The sequence below is a fragment of the Bos grunniens genome, chromosome 2, assembly GCF_055505025.1.
Source record: "Bos grunniens cultivar Pamir isolate PY7600 chromosome 2, Bosgru_T2T1.0, whole genome shotgun sequence".
In the NCBI taxonomy this organism is placed as follows: Eukaryota; Metazoa; Chordata; class Mammalia; order Artiodactyla; family Bovidae; genus Bos; species Bos grunniens.
This window is the reverse complement of record NC_141166.1, coordinates 56,836,168-56,861,334: the sequence shown is the minus strand read 5'-3', so window position 1 is coordinate 56,861,334 and position 25,167 is coordinate 56,836,168. Positions and strand designations below refer to the sequence as shown.

General features: G+C 39.2%; 1 protein-coding gene across 12 annotated transcripts in view; it reads left to right on the top strand.

Annotated features, from left to right (window-relative positions):
- Positions 1-25,167, top strand: part of MYO1B (myosin IB) — a 198,985-nt gene that overhangs the window by 159,313 nt on the left and 14,505 nt on the right. For 4 of the 12 annotated variants that reach the window (XM_086348603.1, XM_086348590.1, XM_086348614.1 and 1 more), the window contains 11 exons: positions 1,579-1,641; positions 4,925-5,125; positions 6,505-6,731; positions 9,201-9,401; positions 12,016-12,109; positions 12,855-13,004; positions 16,536-16,604; positions 18,574-18,660; positions 18,925-19,011; positions 20,799-20,885; positions 24,486-24,560. In XM_086348603.1, coding sequence (XP_086204729.1) covers positions 1,579-1,641; positions 4,925-5,125; positions 6,505-6,731; positions 9,201-9,401; positions 12,016-12,109; positions 12,855-13,004; positions 16,536-16,604; positions 18,574-18,660; positions 18,925-19,011; positions 20,799-20,885; positions 24,486-24,560 — 1,341 coding nt within the window. The remainder of the gene's footprint in view (positions 1-1,578; positions 1,642-4,924; positions 5,126-6,504; positions 6,732-9,200; positions 9,402-12,015; positions 12,110-12,854; positions 13,005-16,535; positions 16,605-18,573; positions 18,661-18,924; positions 19,012-20,798; positions 20,886-24,485; positions 24,561-25,167) is intronic. The other 8 variants (XM_086348642.1, XM_086348624.1, XM_086348653.1 and 5 more) reach the window with 3 other exon arrangements.

The window sequence follows — 25,167 nt, the reverse complement described above, 5'->3', positions numbered from 1 at the left end:
ACATATGTATGAGCCTATTTGTATGTCATTCTAGAGAAGTCACAGCTGTCGAGGCACCAGTGATAGAGACATAATAGTCAGTAGTGGCCAGAGGATAGGTGTGTGACTACAGAGGGGCAGCTTGGGGAATTTTGGAGGCTGGTTGTGGTGGTGGTTACCTGACGCTACGCATTTGCCCAAACTGAAGAGAACAGTACACCTAAAAAGTCTTGTATATAAATTTGAAAATATTTTAAGACTTTGTTCACTCTTTAAAAACATTGATTTTCTAACATTTTTTAATAAAAGCAGATCTTAATGCTAGTGCTGTGGATGTATTATCTCATTTAGATGTAGTTGGAAAATAATCAAGTCATATTTACAGAGTATATTCATCCTTAATTTTAAAACAGATACTTGGTTTTCACCCTTTGATTTTTTTTAAATAGCCAACATTTTTCTATGTATAAATGTATTTATTTTAGACAAAAGGAGAAATTTTATTGTATCTGTATTGCATTATGTTTTGTTTCCATTTCATTTATTGCTTTAATATTTTAGTAATATTACCTATTTTTCTTCATTTTTCTATAGTGTCATTTTAAGTCATTAAAGACACAGAATCTTCTTTTTATGGCCTCTCAGTATAGACTTTTCTAATGGGAATATTATCCCCAGTGACTTAGTAAAATAACTCATCTACTCAAAAACTAAATCATAAATATTTCATTTACCATTTGGAATTATTATCATGCTTTAGAAACATTTTATACTTGAATGACACCTTTTTTAACATAAACATCCTAAAAGCCAGATTTACTCTCTTCCTGTCTTCTCATCCTAAAGTGAATACCCAAACTTTGATCTGTAACTTAAAACAGTTTGTACAGATTGTCTAAACCAGTTCTAAGAGTATATAGGAAGATCCTTAGCTTACAGTATGAATTAGCTCTCTTCCCCTTCTGGAAAAATAAATGTTTACACTTACGGACAGACTGTAAGCAGATACAGAATGTTTACATTTGGCCTCCCAGCTTTGGCTTTGTAGCTAGTGTTAGAACCAGTGCCTAGGTTTTCATTTTTTCTTTCTGTTGAAAATTCTTTTCTTAGCAGTGTTCTATTTTTACATTTGAAATAGTTAATGGCCCTAAACATGGGGTTGACTCTAAAATGAATTTCTTCCTTGTGATTACAAATTAAGAACAGAAAAATCTAGGCCTTAGGTTCTTGGGTTCAAGTTCTGACTTATTTCCTTATAAACATTGTAAATATATACAAAGTAATATTGACCCGAGGGCCTGGTGAGTAAATGGCCCAGAGCCAGCGAAGTGCATGGGAAATTGCCACAGATGGGAGTCTGGAAGGGGAGGCCATCTCAGCCCAGGTCAAGGGCATGTATTTCAATCAAATTGTGTCTGTGCTAGACTGCTGCATTACCAGAGTTTTGGGGACCAGAAAATGACATTTGCCACCCTGACTTTTATAAAGGAAATTTTCAGAGAGGAAGTGGAAGTTAGTAAGATGGGCAAAGTCTTGTATTATAGATAGTAGTGTTGTAGCATCATTATATGGGATTTGATTATGTTCTTTCTTTTTCAGGACATAGAATGGACTCACATTGAGTACTTCAATAATGCTATCATTTGTGACCTAATAGAAAATGTGAGTATTAAGTACAGTTTTCTAACAAGTTCTTGGTAGTATAATTCACTAGTTACAAATGATCTGACTGCCTTCAACGTTAAGCTTTAGTATTTCCAGTATTTGAACATGTTAGAGAAACAGAATTCTGTGGAGACTTTTATCACAAGCTTAAGAAATTACACACAGTTCTTAAATACATACATAGAGAGCTAGACATTTTGATACTTAGCCAGTATTCCCCCATGCTCATCCTGTTGCCGTATCACAGAGCCCGGTCTTGACACTCAGATGCTATGCCCTTAGGTACACCGTTCTATCTTATGTGCTGGGATCCCAGGTCCAATCCACTGCTCCTGGAAATAAGAGCCCTGATCATAGGAAACTCAATAAAAAAGATGTTTGCCAAACAAAATATGCCGTTCCTAAAATTCTAGTGACCTCTTAACATACTATTCAGTGGTTATTATCAAAAAGATGATTGTTGGTGAGGATGTGGTGAGATAGTAATGTACCGATGGTGGGAATGTAAATTGATGTAACCGCTATAGAAAACAGTGTAGAGAGAGAAAAAAAAAAAAAGATAAGAAAACAGTATAGAAGTTCCTCAAGAAATTAAAAATAGCACTATTATGTGACCCAGCAATCTCACTTCTGGGCATATATATTAAAAAAAAAAACAAAAAAACCCAGAATCAGGATCTCAAAGAAGTATCTTCGCTGCCACATTCACTGCAGCTTTATTCACAATAGCCAAGATTCGGGAAACCACCTAAGGGTCCGTCCACAGATGAATGGCTAAAGAAGATGTGGTGTACATATACAATGGAATATTGTTCAGTCTTGAGAAAGAAGGAAATCCTGCCATTTGTGACAATAAAGATGGACTTTGAGGGCAACTGAAAGAAGTCAGAGAAAGACAAATACTGTATGATATCACTTGTATGTAGAATCTAAGTTAAAAAAAAAAAAAAAAACAAAACTCAGAAACAGAATAAAAGGAATAGTGATTGCCAAGGGCTAACGTTTGGGGGAAATAGGGAGATGTAGGCCAAAGTGTACAGACTTCTAGTTGTAAGATGAGAGAGTTCTGGGCTCTGATGTACAGCATGGTGGTAGAGTTAACAACACTGTATTATATATACTGGTGGTTAAGCAAGTAGGTCTTAAATGTTCTCACCACAAAAAAAGAAATGGTAATTAGGTGATGTGATGGAGGTAACTAGCAATATGGTTGTGGATCAATGAACATGTTGTACACCTTAAACTTTCACAGTATTATGTCAGTTATATCTCAGTAAAACTGGAAAAAAGTTTACAAAAACAAAAAAACTCCATGCAGTTCAAATTAAAGGAAGATAAAGGCACCATCTCGGGAGCTGAATGACATAGGATCCCAGGGGTGGCTGGTATGGATCACGGCCTTGCTTAAGGATGTGACGGACAGTGTGTGTGACTTCACAGATGGCTGAGGGCCATGGGATTTTTCAGCTTACAAATTATGCATGTTAGAGGCTTAAGGTGTGAAAAATTACTGCATCATTTTTAGTAACCTTTCCAAATCTAAGATTTTTGTGTTTACATCATATTTTTTAGTTTATTATGAATGAATTGACTGTGGGAAGACTCATTTTGTGTATAAAAGCTTAGGATCCTGACCTTGATAACAAAGTAATTTGAAGCAATGTGTAAACTTAGGTGTCATCATAGATGAGTGCTGTTTCAGCAATAGAATCACAGGCTCTAAATGTCCAACAGGTCGTTTGCTATTCATTTTCAACAAGATGTTTTTGAATATTATATAGTTCGCCAATATATTTTCCTTCAGTATTCACAATATTCTTGAAAGCTGCACCTTTGACTATTGAATTAAAAAAAAATTCTGAGCCATTATTATTTTTCAGTTAAAAAATAAGGCCTGTTTTGAAAAATTTGGACAGTTTTGGATTGTGAACACTAATATTCCACCTAAGCAATTTAAAACTGTAGTCTAAAATTTAGAAAATCAATCGATTTCCTGAAAAGTTTTTCTGGTAAGTTTTGTGACCGAAGTAATTTGCTGAGGGAATTTTAACTTTCAGAAGTTGTGACTAACACTTCTTTCTTCATAAATGTAACATTGCACTTAATTATTTCCCTTTAAGAAGGGGGGTGGGGGAAGGAACAGTGGTAATACACCTAATATAGCTAAATTATCTCAGCCCCAAATCCCCTTGCATATATGATTAAAGAAACTCATGTCCATGTAGGATCCTGGATACATAAAGGAAATGTTTCCTTTCAGCAACACCTAACAATAATGTTTATTCTGGGGATGTTATGAACACACTTGATGCCTGAGAGTCCACACTTCCCCCAGATTTTGTGTGTGAAGTGTTTAAGTGCTGGTCAGAGGATGTCACGGCCTTGTAAAGAGAAGAGGAGAGCCATGAGACTTTGCCCTAGCGGAAGTGGGTGGGGCTAATGGTCAGTAGATTGTTCTCCATGGAATGGAGACGTGTGGGCCTGTAGAGGCAATCAAAGGAACAACAGCCTTTATTTAGCAAAGTAGAAGTTTCCTGATTTTTTTATTGGGTTTAGTTGGGCTGACAGCTCTTGGGATAAATATGATCACAGGGTCTGAATACTCAGCAAACAAATTCTCAACTCATGTTTAACATCCATTTCGAAATTTAATATGGAAAGAGAATTTTATTCTAAACAGATGATTCTTGAAACATAGCTTGATTGCATTGATCATTAAAAGCAGCATCCCAGTCACATCACTTTTTTTCCCAGTAAAATAAACTATTTTGAACACGTGAGCAATTTGGAAACATCTGAAACCAATTTCCTTCTCAAGCTATGAATCCAATAATGGCCTTAGAAGACAGTGCTTTGTGATTTATGACCACATGTTATACAGATAGTAGTGTCAGACTAGTTCCTGACTTTCAGATTTGTTTTTTGGTTTTTGCGGTATAAGTTGCCTTTTTCTAAACTACATAAGTTTCAGTCATCAGCCTGCTGAGGTGGCTGAGGTAACTCCTACATCCTGTTCTGTGGGGGAGGCACCATGGATGGGGGGAAGTGGGGGGAACCTCATAAAGACACTCCTGCCCCCTCCTCCAACACACCTGGGACACCCTGGAAGGGGTTGATTCCTGTGTTTCTCTTTGTTATTTGTTTTGATTCTCCACTTTTTGTTGTAACAAAAAAATTTTTCTTGTGACTAAGTTGACTATGTTTAACAGCATAATTAGGAATAATTATGAAAACAATACAGTGAGGAAGGAAGGAAACCTTTTTATTTCCTTTCTCCTAGAACACAAACGGGATCCTAGCCATGCTGGATGAAGAATGCCTTAGGCCGGGCACGGTCACGGATGAGACCTTCTTGGAAAAGCTGAACCAAGTCTGCGCTACCCACCAGCATTTTGAGAGCAGGATGAGCAAGTGCTCCCGGTTCCTCAATGACACGTCCCTTCCTCACAGCTGCTTCAGGATCCAGCACTATGCTGGCAAGGTGTGGGAGCCCGGGACCCCGGGGAGGTCACAGTTACTCCTTGGAGGGCAGACACCTTGCCTCAGAGAAGGCATTCTGACCAGCGCCAGCTCTGGAGGATAAATGGAGCTGCTGAGGGGTTGTAGAATCCACGAATGTTTAGTGGGCATAGAATCTGGATCATATTGAGAAAAATCTTACTAGTACTGAGATCTGAAAGGAAAGCCAGTGGACCTAATCAAAGAGTTCAAGTATATATTAAAAAATAAATTTTATTATTTTTAGGCTGAGAGCTAGCCTATAAAAAAGATCTATTGACACATAAAAAATTTGCCAGTAAAAATGAGCAGTCACTAAAGACATATAGTAAGGTTTTAATTTTTTCCATTTTATTTATTTTTTTGATGTGGACCATTTTTAAAGTCATTATTGAATTTGTTGTAGTACTGCTTCTGCTTTATGTTTTGGGTTTTTGGCTGCAAGGCATATGGGATCTTGGCTCCCTAACCAGGGGGCTAACCCACATCCCCAACATCGGAAGGCAGAGTCTTAACCACTGGACTGCTAGGGAAGTCCCTACAGTAATTATAAATAAGCTTGCAAACGTCAGAGGAGAAACAAAATCTGATGTTGTATTTAGTAAATATGAAGTTGTTTTGTTGTTGTTTAGTTGCTAAGTCATGGTCCGACTCTTTTGTGACCTCATGGATTGTAGTCCACCAGCCTCCTCTTTCCATGGAATTTTCCAGGCAAGAATACTGGAGTGGGTTGCCATTTCCTTCTCCAGGAGATCTTCCTGACCCAGGGATCGAACTAGAGTCTCCTGCATTGGCAGGCAGATTCTCTACCACTGAGCCACCAGGGAATCCCAAATATGAAGTATATAGTATCTAAATTACCTTTAATTTCAAAATGTTGGAACTTGGTACTTCATTTTTTTTTCACTAGCCCATGTTATTAAAAAATACTTCTCTGGTCAATTTCCCTGCTGGTGTAGGATGTCTATAAAAATGTCAACGTTATCTCTGTTTTCCCCTATCTCCTTTTAAACACACTTGAATTGGCGTATGTAAACTAAAAAATATAAGTAAAACCTCAAAAATATGATTGAATACCCAAAAAACCCTAAAATCCTTTGAAAATGTTATGATAACATTTTTGAAGTTTATTCTTGCAAATCCTGAAGGGTAATAGAATTTATTTTGAACTCCTCTGTGATTTAGACAGATGGAATTTAAACTTGGAGGCTAATTTGGTATTAGAGTGTGACTAACGTGTTGAGGGTTTTTTGATGGAGAAAGAAGAGGCTGCAGTATAGATAGTCTCAGGATATTTTTAACAGCTGTTTGATGTTCTGGTGTGCAGCGTATCAGCTACTGAGTCCCATGTGCTGCTCATAGGTGCTGTACCAAGTGGAAGGATTTGTGGACAAGAACAATGACCTTCTCTATCGGGACCTGTCCCAAGCCATGTGGAAGGCCGGACACGCCCTCATCAAATCTTTGTTTCCCGAAGGAAACCCTGCCAAGATCAACCTGAAAAGGCCTCCTACAGCCGGCTCACAGTTCAAAGCATCCGTAGCCACTCTGATGAAAAATCTACAGACCAAGAATCCAAACTACATTAGGTATTTCTGGCACATAAAATTCTTTGGCCATTCAACTATGAAGGCATTCACAAGGAGGATCATTTTCCTGTTTGCTTAAATCTGAGTATAGCCCAAGCAAAGGGGTAACTAAAGTACTTACAGTTCAAATCATATGGTGTCTTGGGTGTGTTTGAAAAATACTCCAGTGCCCCCAAAATAAGGAATTTTAAAAAGGAAAGAAGAAGTGTGGCGGGGGATGGGAATAGATACTTAATTGGGTTGTTGGCATACAGGAGTTTGCAACTTTCTGTTTTTTTTTAAAGACAAGAAACAAAATATAAATTTATTTCTGATAAGGTTTTGCATAAACTCTTCTGTTGGATTCATTGTGGATTCTTGTAACATTGACTTGGCCCATTGACACCTGAGTTGCAGGTCTTGTGTGAGGAAGCATATGCCTCAAGTAATGATTTCTGAAACAATCGAAATTTTTTCAAAACAAGACAAGAACCCCTTTTAAAAAATCTGGTTTCTTTTTTTGCTTCTAAGTCATCATAGATTTCAACATTCAGTACAGGCCGATTAGTATTAGAGTTGGCTATGTGTGTACTTGATGAACTAGGTGATAGAGGGTTTGTCTAGCAGGTCAGGTTTCATGTGGCACATGCATGCCCACACATACTTTCTCCTGTTGTCTTTGAAAATTCAGTTATGAGGAAGTTAGCATGAAGAATATTTTCGTGTTTGGCTTGTTGCCCTAATATTTGTGTTCATAGCAAATGTAAATAGCATCCCCTGGTTTGGTTGCAAACAGGTTAGAACATATATTAGGTAAGGATCCTAGTTTCCAAAAAAATGAACCAAGAAACTTTGTGCGATCAGTGTTTTGTTATTCTCATTTGAGTCAACTTTTTTTTAAACCTTAAGATTCTGTTAATTGAGGTATAATTTGTATAGAGTGATATGCACAGATCCTAGGTAAATGGCTCCATTGGTTTTTCACCACTGAATACACTTTGGTAACAACTACTCAGATCAAGACATGGAATGTTCCATCACCCCCAGAAAATTCCTTTCTTCTCCTTGTCTTTCAGTGGTTTTAATGGGACTCTAAGAATTCTTAGTTAATAAACTCCAACGTTGTGAATATATCATTTTAAGTGTATATATATATATATCTTTATCTTTAGACTCAGTTTCAGATTCATTTTAAGCTCTATTTTCCCCAGACAGGTATCTTGTTTTGGCACTGTGTAATGAAAAGAAAAACAAACAAACCTCTATTTTTCACTCATTTGCCCTGATGCCTTTGTCGAAAATCAGTTGAATATATGTGTAGACATCTAGATCTAAACTCACTAGTTTGTTCCATTGATCTGTTTGTTCTTAAACCAAAAAGTAAGCATTATTTTTATAAATGTAAAAAGGAAAATCATAGAAAACACCAGGGTCAAACTATGTAAGATTTAGTTGTTCATATATTGTATATGCATGTGGATTTTATTTGACAGTTATGGTGAGGCAGATATAACCATAAATGTTTAACAGTATATTAATTGCTCCAGCAAGATCCAGAAATAATAGGGGCCTAAACAAGATTAACATTTATTTCTTATGTAACTTCTAAGTGTATGGACTTCAAGGCTAACAGAGCAATGTCTTCTGTGTTGAGGCTCTGCCATTTCCAGGATATCTCCTTTTATGTATATAGTCAGAGATAGCTCTCTACCATGTCAACATGCCAACCAGCAGTTAGCAGAAGAGCAAAGGGAGAACCAAGTTCCTTTTAACGACACATCAGAAGTAGCAAACATGATTTCTGCTCTGGCTAGAATTTTGGTCACATGGCCACACTTACCTACAAAGGAAGCTGGGAAATCTAGTCTTTCCTTGGGCAGCAAAGTGCTCTGTTTAAAAGGAGGGAGATAATAGGGATTTAGTGAGACAGCAGTGTTTTTAACTGTTTGATTGAGGTATGTAATATACATATACACAATCTAATATATGAAGCTTAACTGTGGAGGCTGTTGAATTTTTACATATTTCTATGCCCATGTAGCCCCATCCTGACCAAGATATAAAACATTTCCATCAACCCAGAAGATTCCCTTGTGCCCCTTCCTTGTCCATCTTCATGCCTTCCTCTCCCCAGAGGTAAAACACTGCCGAGTTCTCACTAGGAATAGTTTCTCTAGAACTTAGTATAAATGGAATCATAGAATATGCACTCTTATACATCAAACTTCTTACATTCAACAGAATGTCAGTGATATATACCCATGTTATTGTACATAAGAGTTTATTCTTTTTTTTTGCTGAGTCTGCAGTGTATTTATCTTAATGTTTTTATAAAATGATCTGGAATAATTTCAAAGGAAATGATGAGGTTTCCAAGAATGATAAGTAATATGTGACTGTGAAATAACTCCATGTGATACTTTGTAAAACATGGACAGATCAATCTGTAAGAGACAGAGTTTAAAAACTAAAATTTGTGTATTCTTTCAGGTGTATCAAACCGAACGATAAAAAAGCAGCACACATCTTCAATGAGGGTCTAGTGTGTCATCAGGTCAGGTATCTGGGTCTTTTGGAGAATGTCCGCGTGAGAAGGGCAGGCTACGCCTTCAGGCAGGCCTATGAACCTTGCCTAGAAAGATACAAAATGCTTTGTAAACAAACATGGCCTCACTGGAAAGGACCAGCAAGGTGAGACATTCATTAATCACATTTAATGATGAAGTTTTAAAACATACAAATACCATGTTGTTTTCTTCACGTGCTATTCAGGCAAAACAGAATCCTATGAAAAGTTGGATGTAACTTCTGGTTTGGACCGTCGTCTGTCAGGATACCATTTTGTGCCAATTTTTATTAATTCTAGAGCGCTTGGTCTTCAAGGTTAAAACAGGGCTTATCAAATCTACCTTTGGAATTTGTATGTCAATAGAACTTCTAAGATATGCTGTGGTGAGTTAGCAGGAGGGAAATTTGTGATTGATAATTGTATTTGTGTAGAATCATAGCAGGGTAGAGTTAGAGGCATCTTGTATCACTGCTTTCAGCTTTTCATTTTTTTTTCTGGAGAATTAACCCCAGAGAGAGTGAGTAGGGAGTGGGGATCGAATTCTTTGCCCAAGTCTGTACCAATTAAGAAATGGATATAGGAGCAGTTATATCTGTTCCCTTGTGACTTCCTTTGTGGCTCAGCTGGTAAAGAATCCGCCTGCAATGTGGGAGACCTGGGTATGATCCCTGGGTTGGGAAGATCCCCTGGAGAAGGGAAAAGCTAGCTACCCACTCCAGTATTCTGGCCTGGAGAATTCCATGGACTGTATAGCCTATGGGATTGCAAAGAGTCGGACATGACTGAGCGAGCGACTTTCACTTCACTTTATATCTATCTATTCTGTAGAGTTGACTCATTGGAAAAGACTCTGAAGCTGGGAGGGATTAGGGGCAAGAGGAGAAGGGGACGACAGAGGATGAGATGGCTGGATGGCATCACTGACTCAATGGACATGAGTCTGAGTGAACTCTGGGAGTCCGTGATGGACAGGGAGGCCTGGCGTGCTGCGATTCATGGGGTTGCAAAGAGTCGGACACGACTGAGCGACTGATCTGATCTGATCTGATTCTGTGTTCTGTATCTGAACACAGGAGAGTTCACAGTGTCAGTGTTATTGCAAGTAAAACTGGATTGGAGAATATGGCAGAACTCAGGGCCATGTGGCTTTTCAGCTCATCCGCCCTACATTGCATTCATCCATCAAGTCCTAGCAGAGCACTGGACCACTGCAGACCCAAGCAGAGAGAGCTTGTGTGCTGGTGGGGGGCTGCTGCAGGAGAGAATCCAGGCCTTGTCTGTGCAAAGGCCTTTCTTCTGCTTCACCAGAGTCAGAAGTTACTCTTCTGCAGGCCATAGAAGCTTTCCCAACTACTACAGCAGGGCCAGTGTGCTGTTTGATGGGATTTTCTTTCACTGCACTGGTTGTGCCTCCACATTGTCAGTGCACCTGACCTGTCACAGGAGCATCAGTAGAATTACATGCTCACCTCATATTGCAAGAAATTCCAGACTTACGGTGTGGTCTCTGATGCATAATTCAGTGCCCAAGTAATTAGGGTTTGGGTGCTATGTCATTTCCTACTGCTAATTTCCAGGGTATTATGGTCATTGTCTACTATAATACACAGAACAAGTATTCTCCCTGCCTGGTATCCAGTCCACAGGTTGGTGGGGCAGAGTTTAGGGCTAAAGACTGACTTTAAATCCAGGCTCTAGGATGAAGGGGTTAGAGCCGAGTCCAGGCCCTTGCTTCTGCCCCGTAAGGCCTGTGTTCTTTTGCATTCCATTGCCTGGCACTTAGCACTCTTGGTCCCTGTCTACAATCTGAGTAGTAGGAGCAGTGCTTAAAAATGTTTACAGGGGTTAACTAAGAGGATTCAAAATAGATGTAATTTCTTGCATACTCTTTTGGCCCTGGTTGATCCATTGTTATGAGTTTATTTGAGCACCTCACCTGGAAAATCCCATGGACGGAGGAGCCTGGTGGGCTGCAGTCCATGGGGTCGCTGGGAGTCGGACACGACTGAGTGACTTCACTTTCACTTTTCACTTTCCTGCATTGGAGAAGGAAATGGCAACCCACTCCAGTGTTCTTGCCTGGAGAACCGCAGGGATGGGGGAGCCTGGTGGGCTGCCATCTATGGGGTCACACAGAATCGGACACAACTGACGCGACTTAGCAGCAGCAGCTAATGAAATCAAGAAATTGGCTTTAATAGCATATTTTCTTAGAATATGTAGTTTGAACCCAAAATGTTTTTTTAGCATTTACCCCTGGATTTGGTTAAATTTGTGGAATTCAATCTGGGAATTCTCTGATGAAAGGATGCTTAGTGAAAGAACAGTTATACTTAGAAATAGATCCAACCAGTCCGTTCTAAAGGAGATCAGCCCTGGGATTTCTTTGGAAGGAATGATGCTAAAGCTGAAACTCCAGTACTTTGGCCACGTCAAGCGAAGAGTTGACTCATTGGAAAAGACTCTGATGCTGGGAGGGATTGGGGGCAAGAGGAGAAGGGGACGACAGAGGATGAGATGGCTGGATGGCATCACTGACTCAATGGACATGAGTCTGAGTGAACTCCAGGAGTTGGTGATGGACAGGGAGGCCTGGCGTGCTGCGATTCATGGGGTCACAGAGAGTCGGACACGACTGAGCGACTGATCTGATCTGAGAACCTAATATCATGGTTTAAGATAAGATAACCTATTTTTGTAACTCAGAACATGTGTTGCTTTTATTTATCTTTATAGAGCTGGTGTGGAAGTTTTGTTTAATGAATTGGAGATTCCTGTGGAAGAATACTCCTTTGGTAGATCAAAGATATTCATTAGAAACCCAAGAACAGTATGTAATTTTGCATTTGTGTTATAATCATGTAAGCAAGTTCTTAAAGGATGTTTAACTTTATAGTGTTACCCAAGATGCTACCAAGAATGTCACATTTTTGTTTTTCTACAAATATCCAAGTGGATGGCTTAATAAAGGGTAGTGGAAGAACACATGTTTTATGAAACATCAAAATTTTTGAGCTGATAGATGGTGTAATATTTAAAAAATCAAAGAAACTGATATTACAGTAAAACCTCCCTCATTCATAAAAATTGGAGGTTAATCCAGTCTGTATATGTAATGTCTGAATTATACAGTAATTTCAGGAAAGACAACTCTACATGAAGTCACCCAAATTAAAAAAAATTTTTAAGAACACTTAAAATTCTACTTATTAAAAAAATCTGATTGAGCATTTTTATAACTGAAGAGACTAGCATGAAATATAATGAACATAGAGGTTTATTGGAAATATGGTGAAATACAAAAGTATTTAAATTGTTTGAGAGAAACCTAAGCAATCGTTTGAAGTCACCCCCCTTCTGTTAACAATTTCATTCTCATTGATAGTGTGAAGGCACATCTAGAGCTCAGTCCAGCCCTTATGTGATTTGTCATAAACACTTTGTAAAACACTGTAAAAACACTTTGTAAAACATTTGTAAAACACTTTGTAAAACATTTGTAAAACACTGTACCCTAAATTGTGTATCTTGCATGAATTCATCCAAATAGTTTTCTCCATCTGTTATTTTATTAGTTATTCAAATTAGAAGACCTGAGGAAGCAACGGCTTGAGGACCTGGCCACTCTCATTCAGAAGATTTATCGGGGGTGGAAATGTCGCACACATTTCCTGCTGATGAGAAAAAGCCAAATTGTGATTGCTGCCTGGTTCAGGAGATACGCGGTAAGAGCTCATGACGTTTTTGAGGTATAATCATGGTACTTTTTTGCAAATGTTTGTTCTGTACTTAACTATGAAAGTAACTTTTTACATACTTGATCTTCCCAATGACCTGGTGACATGGGTCTTCTTCTGGTCCCGTTTTTTAAAGATGAGAAAACTAAGTAACAGCTACTAGATGGCTGAGATGGGGTTTGAGTCCAGGACAAGTCAGAGCTCCAGTTGAGTTCATCCCACTGTTTTCCACTGATGGAGATACATGTAGTGGAGGTCTACATCTTGAATTTGGTTTTCAGATTGGAAGAGATAATGTTATTTAACCATTTGAGTAGGGTAGGGTCAGTTTTCCCAAATAATTGGCTGTCCTCCATTTATTGTAGGAGCTCTGAAAATGGTTTTAATTCCAGAAAGCTAGTGCCACATTTTAGTAGAATTCTGGGTTTGGGTAAAGGTTTGGATTTCCTTTAGTCCTCAGATATCAGGCCCTTTGGGAAAAGGTGCGAAAATAAAGTATATTTATTTAATTGATACGGAATTTCTTTGGGGAATTTTCTTTCTCACTCAATTATAGATGTTTCATTGGCGGCATAACAGGTTTGAGGGAAACCTGAAGGTTTGCCTCTAGGCTAGGTTGAACTTGGCATTGTGTTCTCACAAAATGAATTTTAATGATAAGGGCACTGCTGCCAAGTGTATTTTCATTCTCTGCTTTTTCACTAGACAGTGGGTTGGAGAGTGAATTAAAATTGCAATCAAATCTCCTTTAAGTGTGTTCTTCTTTTTCAGCTGTAGAGTAGTTTTACTTTAAAGGAGTGTATAATTAGAACGTAACTTATGCTGGCCTATTCTCGTGTAATCCATTTGAGTGTAAATTTCCGAGTTTTATAAATCAATGTTACTTAAATGAGTAAAGAGAAATTACATTTAAAAGAACATCTTCAAAACTGCTTCCTTGAGTTAAAAGAGTATAACCAACGGTACAAGTGTTAAAGTCTGACCCTAGCCAGCCACATTAATGATAAATTTATTCACATGTATTTTGCAAAGGCCCAGAGGGCTGTTGTCTCCAGCCTGGCTGCACATAGTGGTACTTTGCCCTTTGGCAGTTTTGTAACGCTCTGTTTTCTGTTTGCCTTAGAGTGGGAGGACTAACAAATAACCAATCCTCAAGGAACCCATTTTTATTATTTCTTATTTTGAGATCAATTAAAAAAAAAGTTTTGAAGCATCCTAAATTTATCTGTCTTCAATTCTACAAATAGTTTTGAAACTCCTCCTCTGCCAGACTCTGAGGGAATAGCAACGTGAACCAAACAACCTGGTTGCTGACCTCATACAGTTTACATCTAGTGAGTGACAATGTGCATTTAAGCAAATAAATAATCAGAACAATGGCAGATTGTAGTAAGTGCTAGGAAGGAAATAGAGAACTGAGATCTAGAATAATGGTGAGACAGATACTACTTTAGATGGGGTGGTCAAGGAAGACCTTCTGGAAGGGGCCATTTCGTCAGAAGAATGAGAAGAAACAGGAACCGATAATAGCAACATAAAGCTTTGGTATCTCCAGATTTTAAAAAAGTCATCATATGTATTCTTAATTCTTGATGCTGAGAATTAGAATGAAAACAAATAATAGCCCAAGCTTTAGAATGTTATTTCTGTTTCAGAATTTTAACTATGGATAAAACTCAGAAACTTTGTGGGGTTGTTTCCAGACTGTTCCAATAAAGCTAGTCACACAAATCTTTTGTTTCCCAGTGCATATAAAAGTTATGTTTGTGCCACACTATAATCCATTAGGTGTGCCATGTCATTATATCTTTAAAAGTACATACCTTAATTAAAAAATATTGCTAAAAAATGCTAACCATCATTTGACAACACAGAGTTGCCACAAACCTTCAATTTGTTAAAAAAAAAAATTTTTTTTAAACTCCAATATCTATGTAATACCTCCATCAGTTATCTATAGTTATACAGGCCAGTGATTTTCCCTTGACCAAGTAAATCAAAGATTTTCTGAATGTCCATTTTCAGTTACTGATTACCTTAAAACCCATAATCTGTGGTATTTCATGGCTCCTTAAGGTGAATTTTAAAGAGAGAGTTATTTTCAAGCCATGTAGGAATTTTAGAAGAAAACATGGAGGTACCAAATGAATGTGAGAAGCAGTGGTCAGGTATTATAGGTACAGTTCCCTATAGACATGGAGTATCCTTCTGTGTGGAATCCTAGAGGTTTTCCAGCTCCTCATTTGATTGATGGGGAAACTGAGACCAATAAGGGCAGTGACTTGTCCAAGGTCCCAGAAACAAGGTCCTCTGGCTGGGTCCAGAGGGGCTACTTCAGGGTAGTTCTCAGGCCTGGAACGCTTTCCGCGGGCTTGGTGGGGAGCCTTGGACTGGGAGTCCCGGGGCTTCCATTGCCCTTTGTCAGGATCTCTGCCTTTCTCTCTGGCATCGTCTTGTTCTGCTGCTCATACATCGATAACATCACCCTCCATCTCTTCTGAGGTTCCAGAACATAGCCTAGAGCCCTTGGAGCATCTGTCCCCCCTTAGAGAAAGGGAGCTGGGCAGTCTGCCATTTCCAGGGTCAGAGTCACAGCCTGGCTTCAGTAATTTGTTTGAAAAACTGTGAAACTTCATCCCAGGGACCCACGTTGTAGTGAATATTCCCTACTAAACACAGTCAACACTCACTTTTTCTAGAGTTAGTGTTCTAGCAGCCTCCGCTTTCCAAGACATCAGCTGGGAATTAAGACGGGCCTCCAGGCATTGACCTTGTCTCACTGACCCTTGGGAAGACTCTGACTGGGTCTTCCTTAACCTTGCCCACCTGGATAATCTCTGCTGCATCTGAACCTGCCTTTTGGGCTCGCATTTCTCTGGGACAGACCCTGTTTCTCTTTTCCACTGCTGACTGGTGTCCCCTCTGAGTCCTTGAGTGCAGGGATGCAGTCAGGGTAACATCTACATCTTCACAGTTCTATTCAAGGGCTGGATATAGAGCACCAGCTCGATAAATAAAGTTTAGTCGATTGATAAACGTTTGCTTCAATTTGTGAGCTGATTTCCCAGCTTGAGGCAGTAAAAGCAACAAACCTAAAAGGAATGTGGGGTGTCAGAGGCTGACGTAGTCAGTGGCATGGTGAGAAATGGAACCAAGAAGAGCACACGCTCAGAAGTAGGTGCAGAAGTCAGTGTGTATTCATTCCGTGTGTGTTCATCGGTATCTGTTGTGCATTTGACCGTGTGTTATAACAACATGGTGCGGAGAACAGATGTTAAGAGTGGTGGGTCCTGACTCATTTAGACATTAGTTAATTGTATTTACCAGCCTTGAAGCAAACTTTGGATTAATTGTAATAATTTTGGATTCTTGGATATTTTGATTTCTATACTTAATTGGTTGCCAGAAGGAATAAGGGTGATCAAGAGTTCATTGCACTAAGTGAGCTGACTCTTTCTTGGTATGTGTGTTGTGGATATGTAAACAGAACTGCTGATATCTTCCCCTTTCATCCTACAGCAACAGAAGAGGTATCAACAGATAAAGAGCTCTGCCTTGGTAATTCAGTCTTATATCCGGGGTTGGAAGGTGAGTTTGAAAGAAGTGACCCTTACTTATGTGGTGTTTTCACATTCTTTACAAAGGATGATGTCTTCATGCTCACTCTGCAGGGGAGGGCTCCTTGTCTCCTGCCCACCTTGTAAACAGTCAGATAGAAAGAATAAATATTATGGGCCAAGCTGGGGCCCTACAGCACCATGTCTTGGCTGCTTCCTGCTTTCTTTTCAAGATTTGTTCTCTGAGCAGGAAGTCCTTGAAATAATACTGTACATGATGTTGATCTCCTCTCACCCGCTATCTGCAAGGGAAGCGGTAGTCCATGAGGCTGAGTACCTGTGAGTTCTGCCAGACCTGAGCACCCCCAACCCAGTGCCTTCCATACCCTCCCTGTGACAGTCTTACGGGCTGTCCCGTCATGACTGAAAGGTCCTAAGCTCTGGTTGTCTTAGTGCACCCACCCCACCTGATTCTAGGTCCTTCCTGCCAAAGCTTGGTTCAGAGTCAGCAAACTGTAGCCCACAAGCCAAATGTAGTCTACTGCCTCTTTTCACACAACCCGAGAGCTAAGAATGGTTTTTATATTTGTATATTATTATTAAATTTAAAAAAAGAGAAGACGATTTCATGACATGTGAAACTTATAGGAAATACAAGTTCCATATAAATATATGCATACCTGAAGTGCAAAGTTCATGTAAAGATAGCTTTATTAGTACACTACGTCCTATACAAGACTGGGCATCTGAACAACAACAGGACATTACTATGCTCTTGTCTGACATCTTGCGTGTGGCTGCTTTAGCGCTACAACAGCAGAGTTGGTAGTTGTGATAGAGAACATATGATCTGCAAAACCAAAAACACATACTATCTGTCCTTCTGCAGATAAAGCTTGCTGATCCCTCCTTGAGTCAAAGGAACTTCAGGGCCTGTTGTTGCCATATTCCTGTTGGGTGATTTTGTGGAGGGGGCTGGATCCAGAGGGACTACTTCAGGGTAGTTCTCAGGCCCAGAGAACTTTCTGGAGGGGGAGCCTTGGACTGGGAGTCCCATGGCTTCCATTGCCCTTTGTCTAGTCCTATGGGCAACCCAAGGACTTGGTATTAATAGTTATACACAGCAATGGCCAAATATAAGTCTGAGCACACAGAGTATGTGAGATTGCTGCCTGCAGGTTTTTCTTTTGACCTTCTACTGAGTACTGGGGTTCAGATGTCCTGTCCAGAGACCAGAGGCGGGACACAAGATTCACCTCCAAACCAGCTGTCCTCCTAGCCCTACCCCGACTAAATCAGTTGCCAGAAATGACTGGAAGGAAGCCACTAGTATTGAACCAGTGAGATAATTTTGTTTTATAACAAGTTTTTAGCTATCTCTTTTGAATAAAAAGTACAACTACACTTCCATTCCAGACAGTAATAGGAAAAATGATCAAGTGGCTCTTGATGGATCATTGGAGATAGACCCACCATATACACCCATCATGTTCAGAGAACTCTTCCTTCCATCTGAGGCATCCAGTTTATATTGCTATGGTCAGATTTATGGTAAAGAATCTGCCTGCCATGCAGGAGACCTGGGTTCAATCCCTGGGTGGGGAAGATCCTCTGGAGAAGGGAATGGTTATCCACTACAGTATTCTTGCCTGGAGAATCCCCATGGACAGAGGAGCCTGGAGGGCTACATACAGTCCATGGGATCGCAAAGAGTTGGACACCACTGAGTGACGGACACTTTCACTTTCATCAGAGTGTGGGAGGATGCTGTCTGTCTGAGTGGGGCTACACTGTCATGATTGACAGTGTCTTCATTTACCTCCTTCTCATGGTCCATTTTGGGCTAATGAGCAACTTCTCCTTTCTTTAAGCTGTTGATTTTTCACTTGAGAATGGGAATTATGACTATGTTTTCAGGTATTTTCTTTCAAGTCACTGGATACACGGGGTTTGCTTTTTGGTTGATTTTCGCTCTTTCTGGATCATTCTGTGTGCTTTAGGCCCGGAAAATCCTGCGGGAACTGAAACATCAGAAGCGCTGTGAGGAAGCCGTCACCACCATTGCAGCATATTGGCACGGCACCCAGGTAGGCCAGAGACCCCCCAGGATAGCAGTGGGTCAAGAGTGACTTGTGAAACAAGGGACCCCCTCATTCGGGTTTCACTGGCTTAAGCTCCTGAGCACGCGTTTGCCTCTTGCTCTTTCCAACATTTTGGTGTGGGGTGGTGGCTCACGCTTTTGTATACTGTTTGATGGTGACCGTGTCTGTCTGCCTCTTTCTCCACTGGGAACCAGCAGTAACCTTTCTTGCCTTAAACTTCTCTGTAAATCCTTTTCAAATGCATCACAGGCGCGAAGGGAACTGAGCCGGCTGAAGGCGGAGGCTAGGAATAAACATGCTATTGCAGTTATTTGGGCTTACTGGCTTGGATCTAAGGTACTTGAAATGCATATCCCATCACTCCCATCCTGGAATCTGCAATAATCAATCCATGTTTCTAGCATCTCAGGGGATGGAGTCCCACGGTTAACAGTGGCGCATGTCCTAGCAGCGAGATTTAATAACCCTGGAGATGTTCATGCCAACAGAGCACGTTAGGAAGCTAACTCTAAGCACGTGTAGGCAAAAAAAACACTCTAATTGCTTACTAATGAGGTACTAGCGTAGCTGCTCTTTTTTAAAACTCAAATAACGTGCATGTGTAGTTTGGGAGGAGTTTTTTATTTGTTTGTTTTTTACCCCCTTGATGTGTCCTGGCGGTTTTCTAAAGGTGTTTTAGTATGTGGCGGGGGCATGATGGGAATGTTTAATTAAAATTTGGGTTTTGATTGGTCCTTGTAACATTGATAATAGAAATGCCTTTAATGCATGCTTGGCAAAAATATTAATCCATGAATGAAATTGGTTTTTAGGCTCACTAGAGCCGCTATTGATTATTATAAGCAAAATATTATATGTGAAAAGAATGATCATCTGTGATTTAGCAGAAAGCTATGTTCGTGCAAAACTAGCTGTAATTGCCCCTGAAGAATCCCAGGAATTTCGGCATCAGCTGTTTGTGTTCAGAAACAAAGGCCTCCTGAAATACTCTCACTAATCCCCAGGCAGAGTCGTGGGCTCTGTGAACATTTCACATACCCCAAGGGACGAGCATTTTAGATGTTTTCGTTACTTAGAAAAATCAAAGGTCATCTCTGCTAAAAATGTGAATCCCAGTTAGAAACTCAAATACCAACGTAGTCCTATGTTTTTAAGTCTACCTTGTCAGCGTTATAAACCCATGTTGTGAGAAAAATGAGAAAAGTCAACATTTGCCTGCATAAAGATCATAACTTGCCACAAGCTAACCAAAGTTGTTCGTTTGTGTTTGCCCCTGAACATCTGTGTGCAACCAGCTAGTTCCTTTTATAAACCGAGGGAACCGAATCAGAGGCAGAGGGTCTCTGGACGGTGGATTTCTCCACTGAGTGAACTCATTTCCTGGTCTCAGTACTATGATGTCATGAAACATGAGTGCCTGTCTGTTTTCATCTTTTAAAACACGCCTCAGATTAATTTTTCCCTCAGTTTGATTTTTAAACCTATGAGTTTTCACTTTTTATCTTGCTTCTATATATGTCACTGTTTGGGGCCCTAGCTAATATTGAATTTTGATACATGTTACTTCTAATTTTCCAACTGCAGAGTTTGGGTGTTGTTTTTTTTTTTTGGAAGTTCAGAGAAGCAACCTTTATTCCTTCCAGTTTTCTAAATGGTTGTTCACAAGAGTTATGTTTTTATATGTTCAAGTGAATGGACTCGGAAATTCACTGTGTCTTTAGCCCCATGGACTGGCAGCAGAGAGGAGTCCACAGAAATTATTAGGTGCCACTTACAGTTCTGAGGCTTTGATGAGGGAGGGAGTGAGAGAGTGTGGGTGAGGATGTAAGAGGGAAAGAGAACAGGGGAGAGAAAAGGAACGGATTGGAAGGAAGGGGGCAGGCTGGGAGTGTTTCCCTCGGGTCCCACATGCATTGTCCTGCTTGGAGACAGAGTCTCAGTGCCCTGAAAGTACACCAGCCTGACACTGATGCTTTGGATTTAAATAATTGTGCACCATTTCTCTTTCATTCTGAAATCCTGATACATAAATTGGCTCTTCTGTTTGGTGGGGTGTCTTTTTCTGGTCATTTGTGCTATCTGCATTGGGCTGTCTCTTTTATTTACCATCTAAAACATTCTAGGCTCGAAGGGAATTGAAACGCTTGAAGGAGGAGGCTAGGCGTAAGCATGCAGTTGCTGTCATTTGGGCTTACTGGCTTGGACTGAAGGTACTTCCTCAACAACTTCTTTCTGTCCACGGTGACTCGATGTAGCCCTTCTAGCACCTACTAACCCTGACCAAATGATCAATTATGCTTGCTGATGGTCTGCACAATCTTTTACAGTGGCACCTTGCCTAATTTGGTTTCTTTTAGAGAGCAAACCTATACACTAAAATTTTCTGATTTTATTGCAGTGTCTTTCTTTAAGTAATAGGTTTAAAGTAATAGCATATTATTTAACTATAGTAATGTAGCATATTTTATTCTTTGTTATGCAAATTCTATTTAATGTCCTCTTCATGAGGATGAAGTGGTTTTTTTCCCCCATTTGTGATACAGAGTTATAGCAGTTGAGCTAAAAGCTGACCCACTGTCTGCAGTGACCAGGCTGGGGATACTGGGCTTTTGTTTCCCTTTATCCTTCTATTCTGTCCCATTGATGGCTCCTGGAGCAGAGCTTTCTTCAAACTGGCCATCAATCATTCTAATTGTTCAGCATAGAAACCAAAGGGTGTTGCATAAATGTACAGATTTTGACAAGTAAGACCAGCAGTGGATCATTCAGGTTAAAGAGAACTTTAGATTCAAATGCCTTCTCATTTAAGGCAGGGTTTATTTCAAAGAGGTTCTTACTGCTTGAGGTAAGGATGCAGGTACCTAAATATGATTAGGCTCTGGAAAACCTTGAGAATGACCTTAGGCAATACAAGGATTTTGTCTTCCTAAGAGTCAATAACTCATCACTGTAGGGAGCTATTCATATTGTCATTGGGGGGATAATTAGGCCCCTTTTTGATATTTGCTCTTCATTCTTTTTACTTTAATACTGTAATAATTCACTTTTTTCTAAATATTTGAATATTATCCAGGAAAGCATTAACTCTGAATCTGAACTGAGTTAGCAGTATCCATAAACTCTGCTTTTAAGAGTCTGTATTTTTCCCTGAAAGTTTAGCCTATAACTTTGAGTAAATTAACTTTTTTATTATAATCAATATTCATCAAATTTTGAAGTAATTAAGAAGTAACTTAAATATGAATTTAAGATGTTCTATTTCAAGAATTGAACAAGTTCTGAAATGACTTTTTTAAAGTCAAAATTGAGGATTTTATTTCCCGTTTTATTCACATTCTAATTTGCATCTAATTTTCATAAAAGGAAAGAACAAACAGCATTGAGTCAGGAGTTTTACTCTCTGTAATGCTCTGTACCAGCAACATCACATTTGTCTTCGGTTTTCTGGATTTAACTAACTGCACATATGATTTTATATTTATTATAATACTTTCATATTAAGAGTGTGTGCTCGCATCACATAAACCAAATTCAGTTTGTAGGTGAATGCTATTTTAGTTAGTTAACTGGCCTTAGTATAGACATAACTGTCTTTTTTCCCCCAGTTTCCACAAAACAGGAGTATTTTAATGTGTTACCATAAAATTATTATAAGATTAAATTTCTTTGAAGTTTAAGAATGTAATAATTTTGTATTTTTATATTTTTAAAAAAAAGTTTTGTTGGTATGGACAGTAGTTTTGCCCTTTTAAAGGATTTGATTCTTGTGGAGTTATTACAAAGTGGACCCTTTTTAAGACCCCTGGGGCCCAGGAAGGGAACCCATTCTGTGTACCGTCTTGTCACCAGGCATCTTCTATGTGTAGCTGTATTTCAGGAGAAGGGGCCTGTCCTGTATCACAAAGCATGTTGCATTGAGCTCAGTTACAATGACATTCAAGTGTATATAAATGTACAGTCAAGTACATTTCTAAGGATATATTTTCATGAAACCTCACTTTAACTTCTCTGCTTTTGTACATTTTTATAATTTTAGGAGCCAGTTAATGAATATCGTTTTTCTTCCTGTTCCTTTTACCCTTGTAAGTTTGAGATTGAAGGGAATCCCCTAGTGGTCTAGATGTTGGGACTTAACACTCTCTGCTGAGGGCCTGGGTTCAATCCCTGGTTGGGGAACTAATATCCCATAAGCCACATGATGAGCCCCCCCCCCAAAAAAAAATTTTTTTTTTTCATTTTTAAAAAAATAAAATAATGAAACATAAACTTAAAAAATTTTTTTGAAATAGTTATAAACAACATGCTGCATACTAAGTTACTTCAGTAATGTCCTACTCTGTGTGACCCGGTGGACTGTAGCCCACCAGACTCCTCTGTCCATGGGATTCTCCAGGCAAGAATACTGGAGTGGACTGTCATTTCCTTCTCCAGGGGAATCTTCCTGACCCAGGGATTGAACCCATGTCCCTTATGTCTCCTGCGTTGGCAGGTGAGTTCTTTACCACCAGCAGCACCTGGGAAGCCCCTATAACCAACTCCATGACTACAAGAGAAATGATCATCAGTAATGTGAGATATGAATTAAAGGAAGAACAGCCTACATGGTGTATAAGAGAATTTTTAAACTTTAAAAGTCCATAGGTGTAGAGAATAAGTCTGGTACTCAAATGCCCAGAGGCACCAGACGGGTCACATGAAGGAAGTAACAGATGAAATGTGGGGAAGGAACACAGGCCTCCAGCAGTTTGGAGCAAGCAGCTCTCTTCCAAGGGCTGCTCTGGTTCACTCAGTTCTTGCTGTGTGAGAATGGGGCTTCCTGTTGCTAGATCTTAGAGAATTGTAAGAGAAATCTGCAGTCTGAACACCTATGTAAAAGTCTTAAAGTGCATATAAAATATTTTTCAACAAATTGATTTTGGTTACTTGGTTGCTAGTTTATAGCCCCTAATACAGAAATATTTTGAACATGTGCTGTTAAACCCAGAAAGCTAAGCTATAAGAAAAACATAATGTCTAAATTATTCAAATAGGCAAATATTTTGCCAGATTCTAACTCTCCTATTTATAGCTGGATTATAAACATTTTAAATATTTTCCCCTCAATTATGAAACTTAACTACCATTCATTCATTTGACAGACACCTCAGTTATTTTATTTGTTAGACACTAGCATACAAAGTAAATATGACAATATAGCAGAGAAGAAATAGTAAACTAAAACTAATACGATGTCTTAAGTGCTGTGATTAGTATTAGTAGAAAGTTTGGTGGGAGTAGGAGTGAGAGAAAAATTAATGTAATTAAGTGGAAGATAATGATCATTCAAAAGCTTCCTTTTACGTTCTTATTTTTAGTCATATGCCCTCCTCAGTATGTAGTACTCAAGTCCTGTCTTCATATGCAAGTCTGTTTGAAACTGCCATATATTTCCTCAGGCATTTCTTGCCTTTTAAGAACAGTTTGAAGTGAAAATTACCTTATGTAATTTTTTCTGAAATGTATTTTGATTTTTGATAGATTTACAGCTATACCTGTACAGTGTTTCTCATCAGATCTTCAGGCTGTTTAAAAGCTAGTTAAGAGGATTTAAAACATCAAAACATTCTGGTATTATCTTGCATCTCTTAATTTATTTTCCTCTGACTTAAAACCCACTGTCTCAATATGCTTCAATTACTTTCCTGTATCCAGAAAGACACTTGTGAATTTACTTCTTCCACTTAATTTTTGGTTTTAATAGAGGTGTGTCATCTTTATGGGCATCTGTTGGCCACACACTAACCTCTGTATTCTGCTGCTTCTTTTTAAAGGTACGCAGGGAGTACAGGAAATTCTTCAGAGCCAATGCCGGCAAGAAAATTTATGAATTTACACTGCAGAGAATTGTAAGTTTATATTTTATATGTGGCTAATTAGTATTATTGGGTTAACTAGTTCATAGCACTAACTCAGTAGTATGTGACTTATCTGGTAACAGTTAAATCCTAATTGTGACATTGACGTTTAATATGACCTTTTTTTATCATCACTCCTAAAGTTCAGGTAAATTGTGTCAGAAAGAGGCCCATTAAAGAATATTAATCAAATATTCTTTTTTTGACAGAGAGAACATACTTTGGGAAAAGTGAACCCAAGAAAGCCAGGTGTCTCAATTCAGGCTACTATGACAAAAGTGCCATAGACTGTGTGGCTTAAACAGTAAATGTTCATTTCTCTGAACAGAAACGTTCATTTCTGCACAGCCTCCAGGGTGCTAGCACGATCTGGGCCTGATGAGGGCCTCTTCCTGGTTTCCTCACATGATAGAAAGAGAAGCAAACTCTTTCCTGTCTCTTCTTATAAGGACACTAATCCTATCTTGGAAGTTCTGCCCTCGTGACCTCATCTCAACCTCATTACCTCCTCAAGGCTCCATCCCCTAATACCATCCCATTGAGGGTTAGGATTTCAGCACAGGAATTTGAGGGGAATGTCAAGATCTTGGCCTGCTAA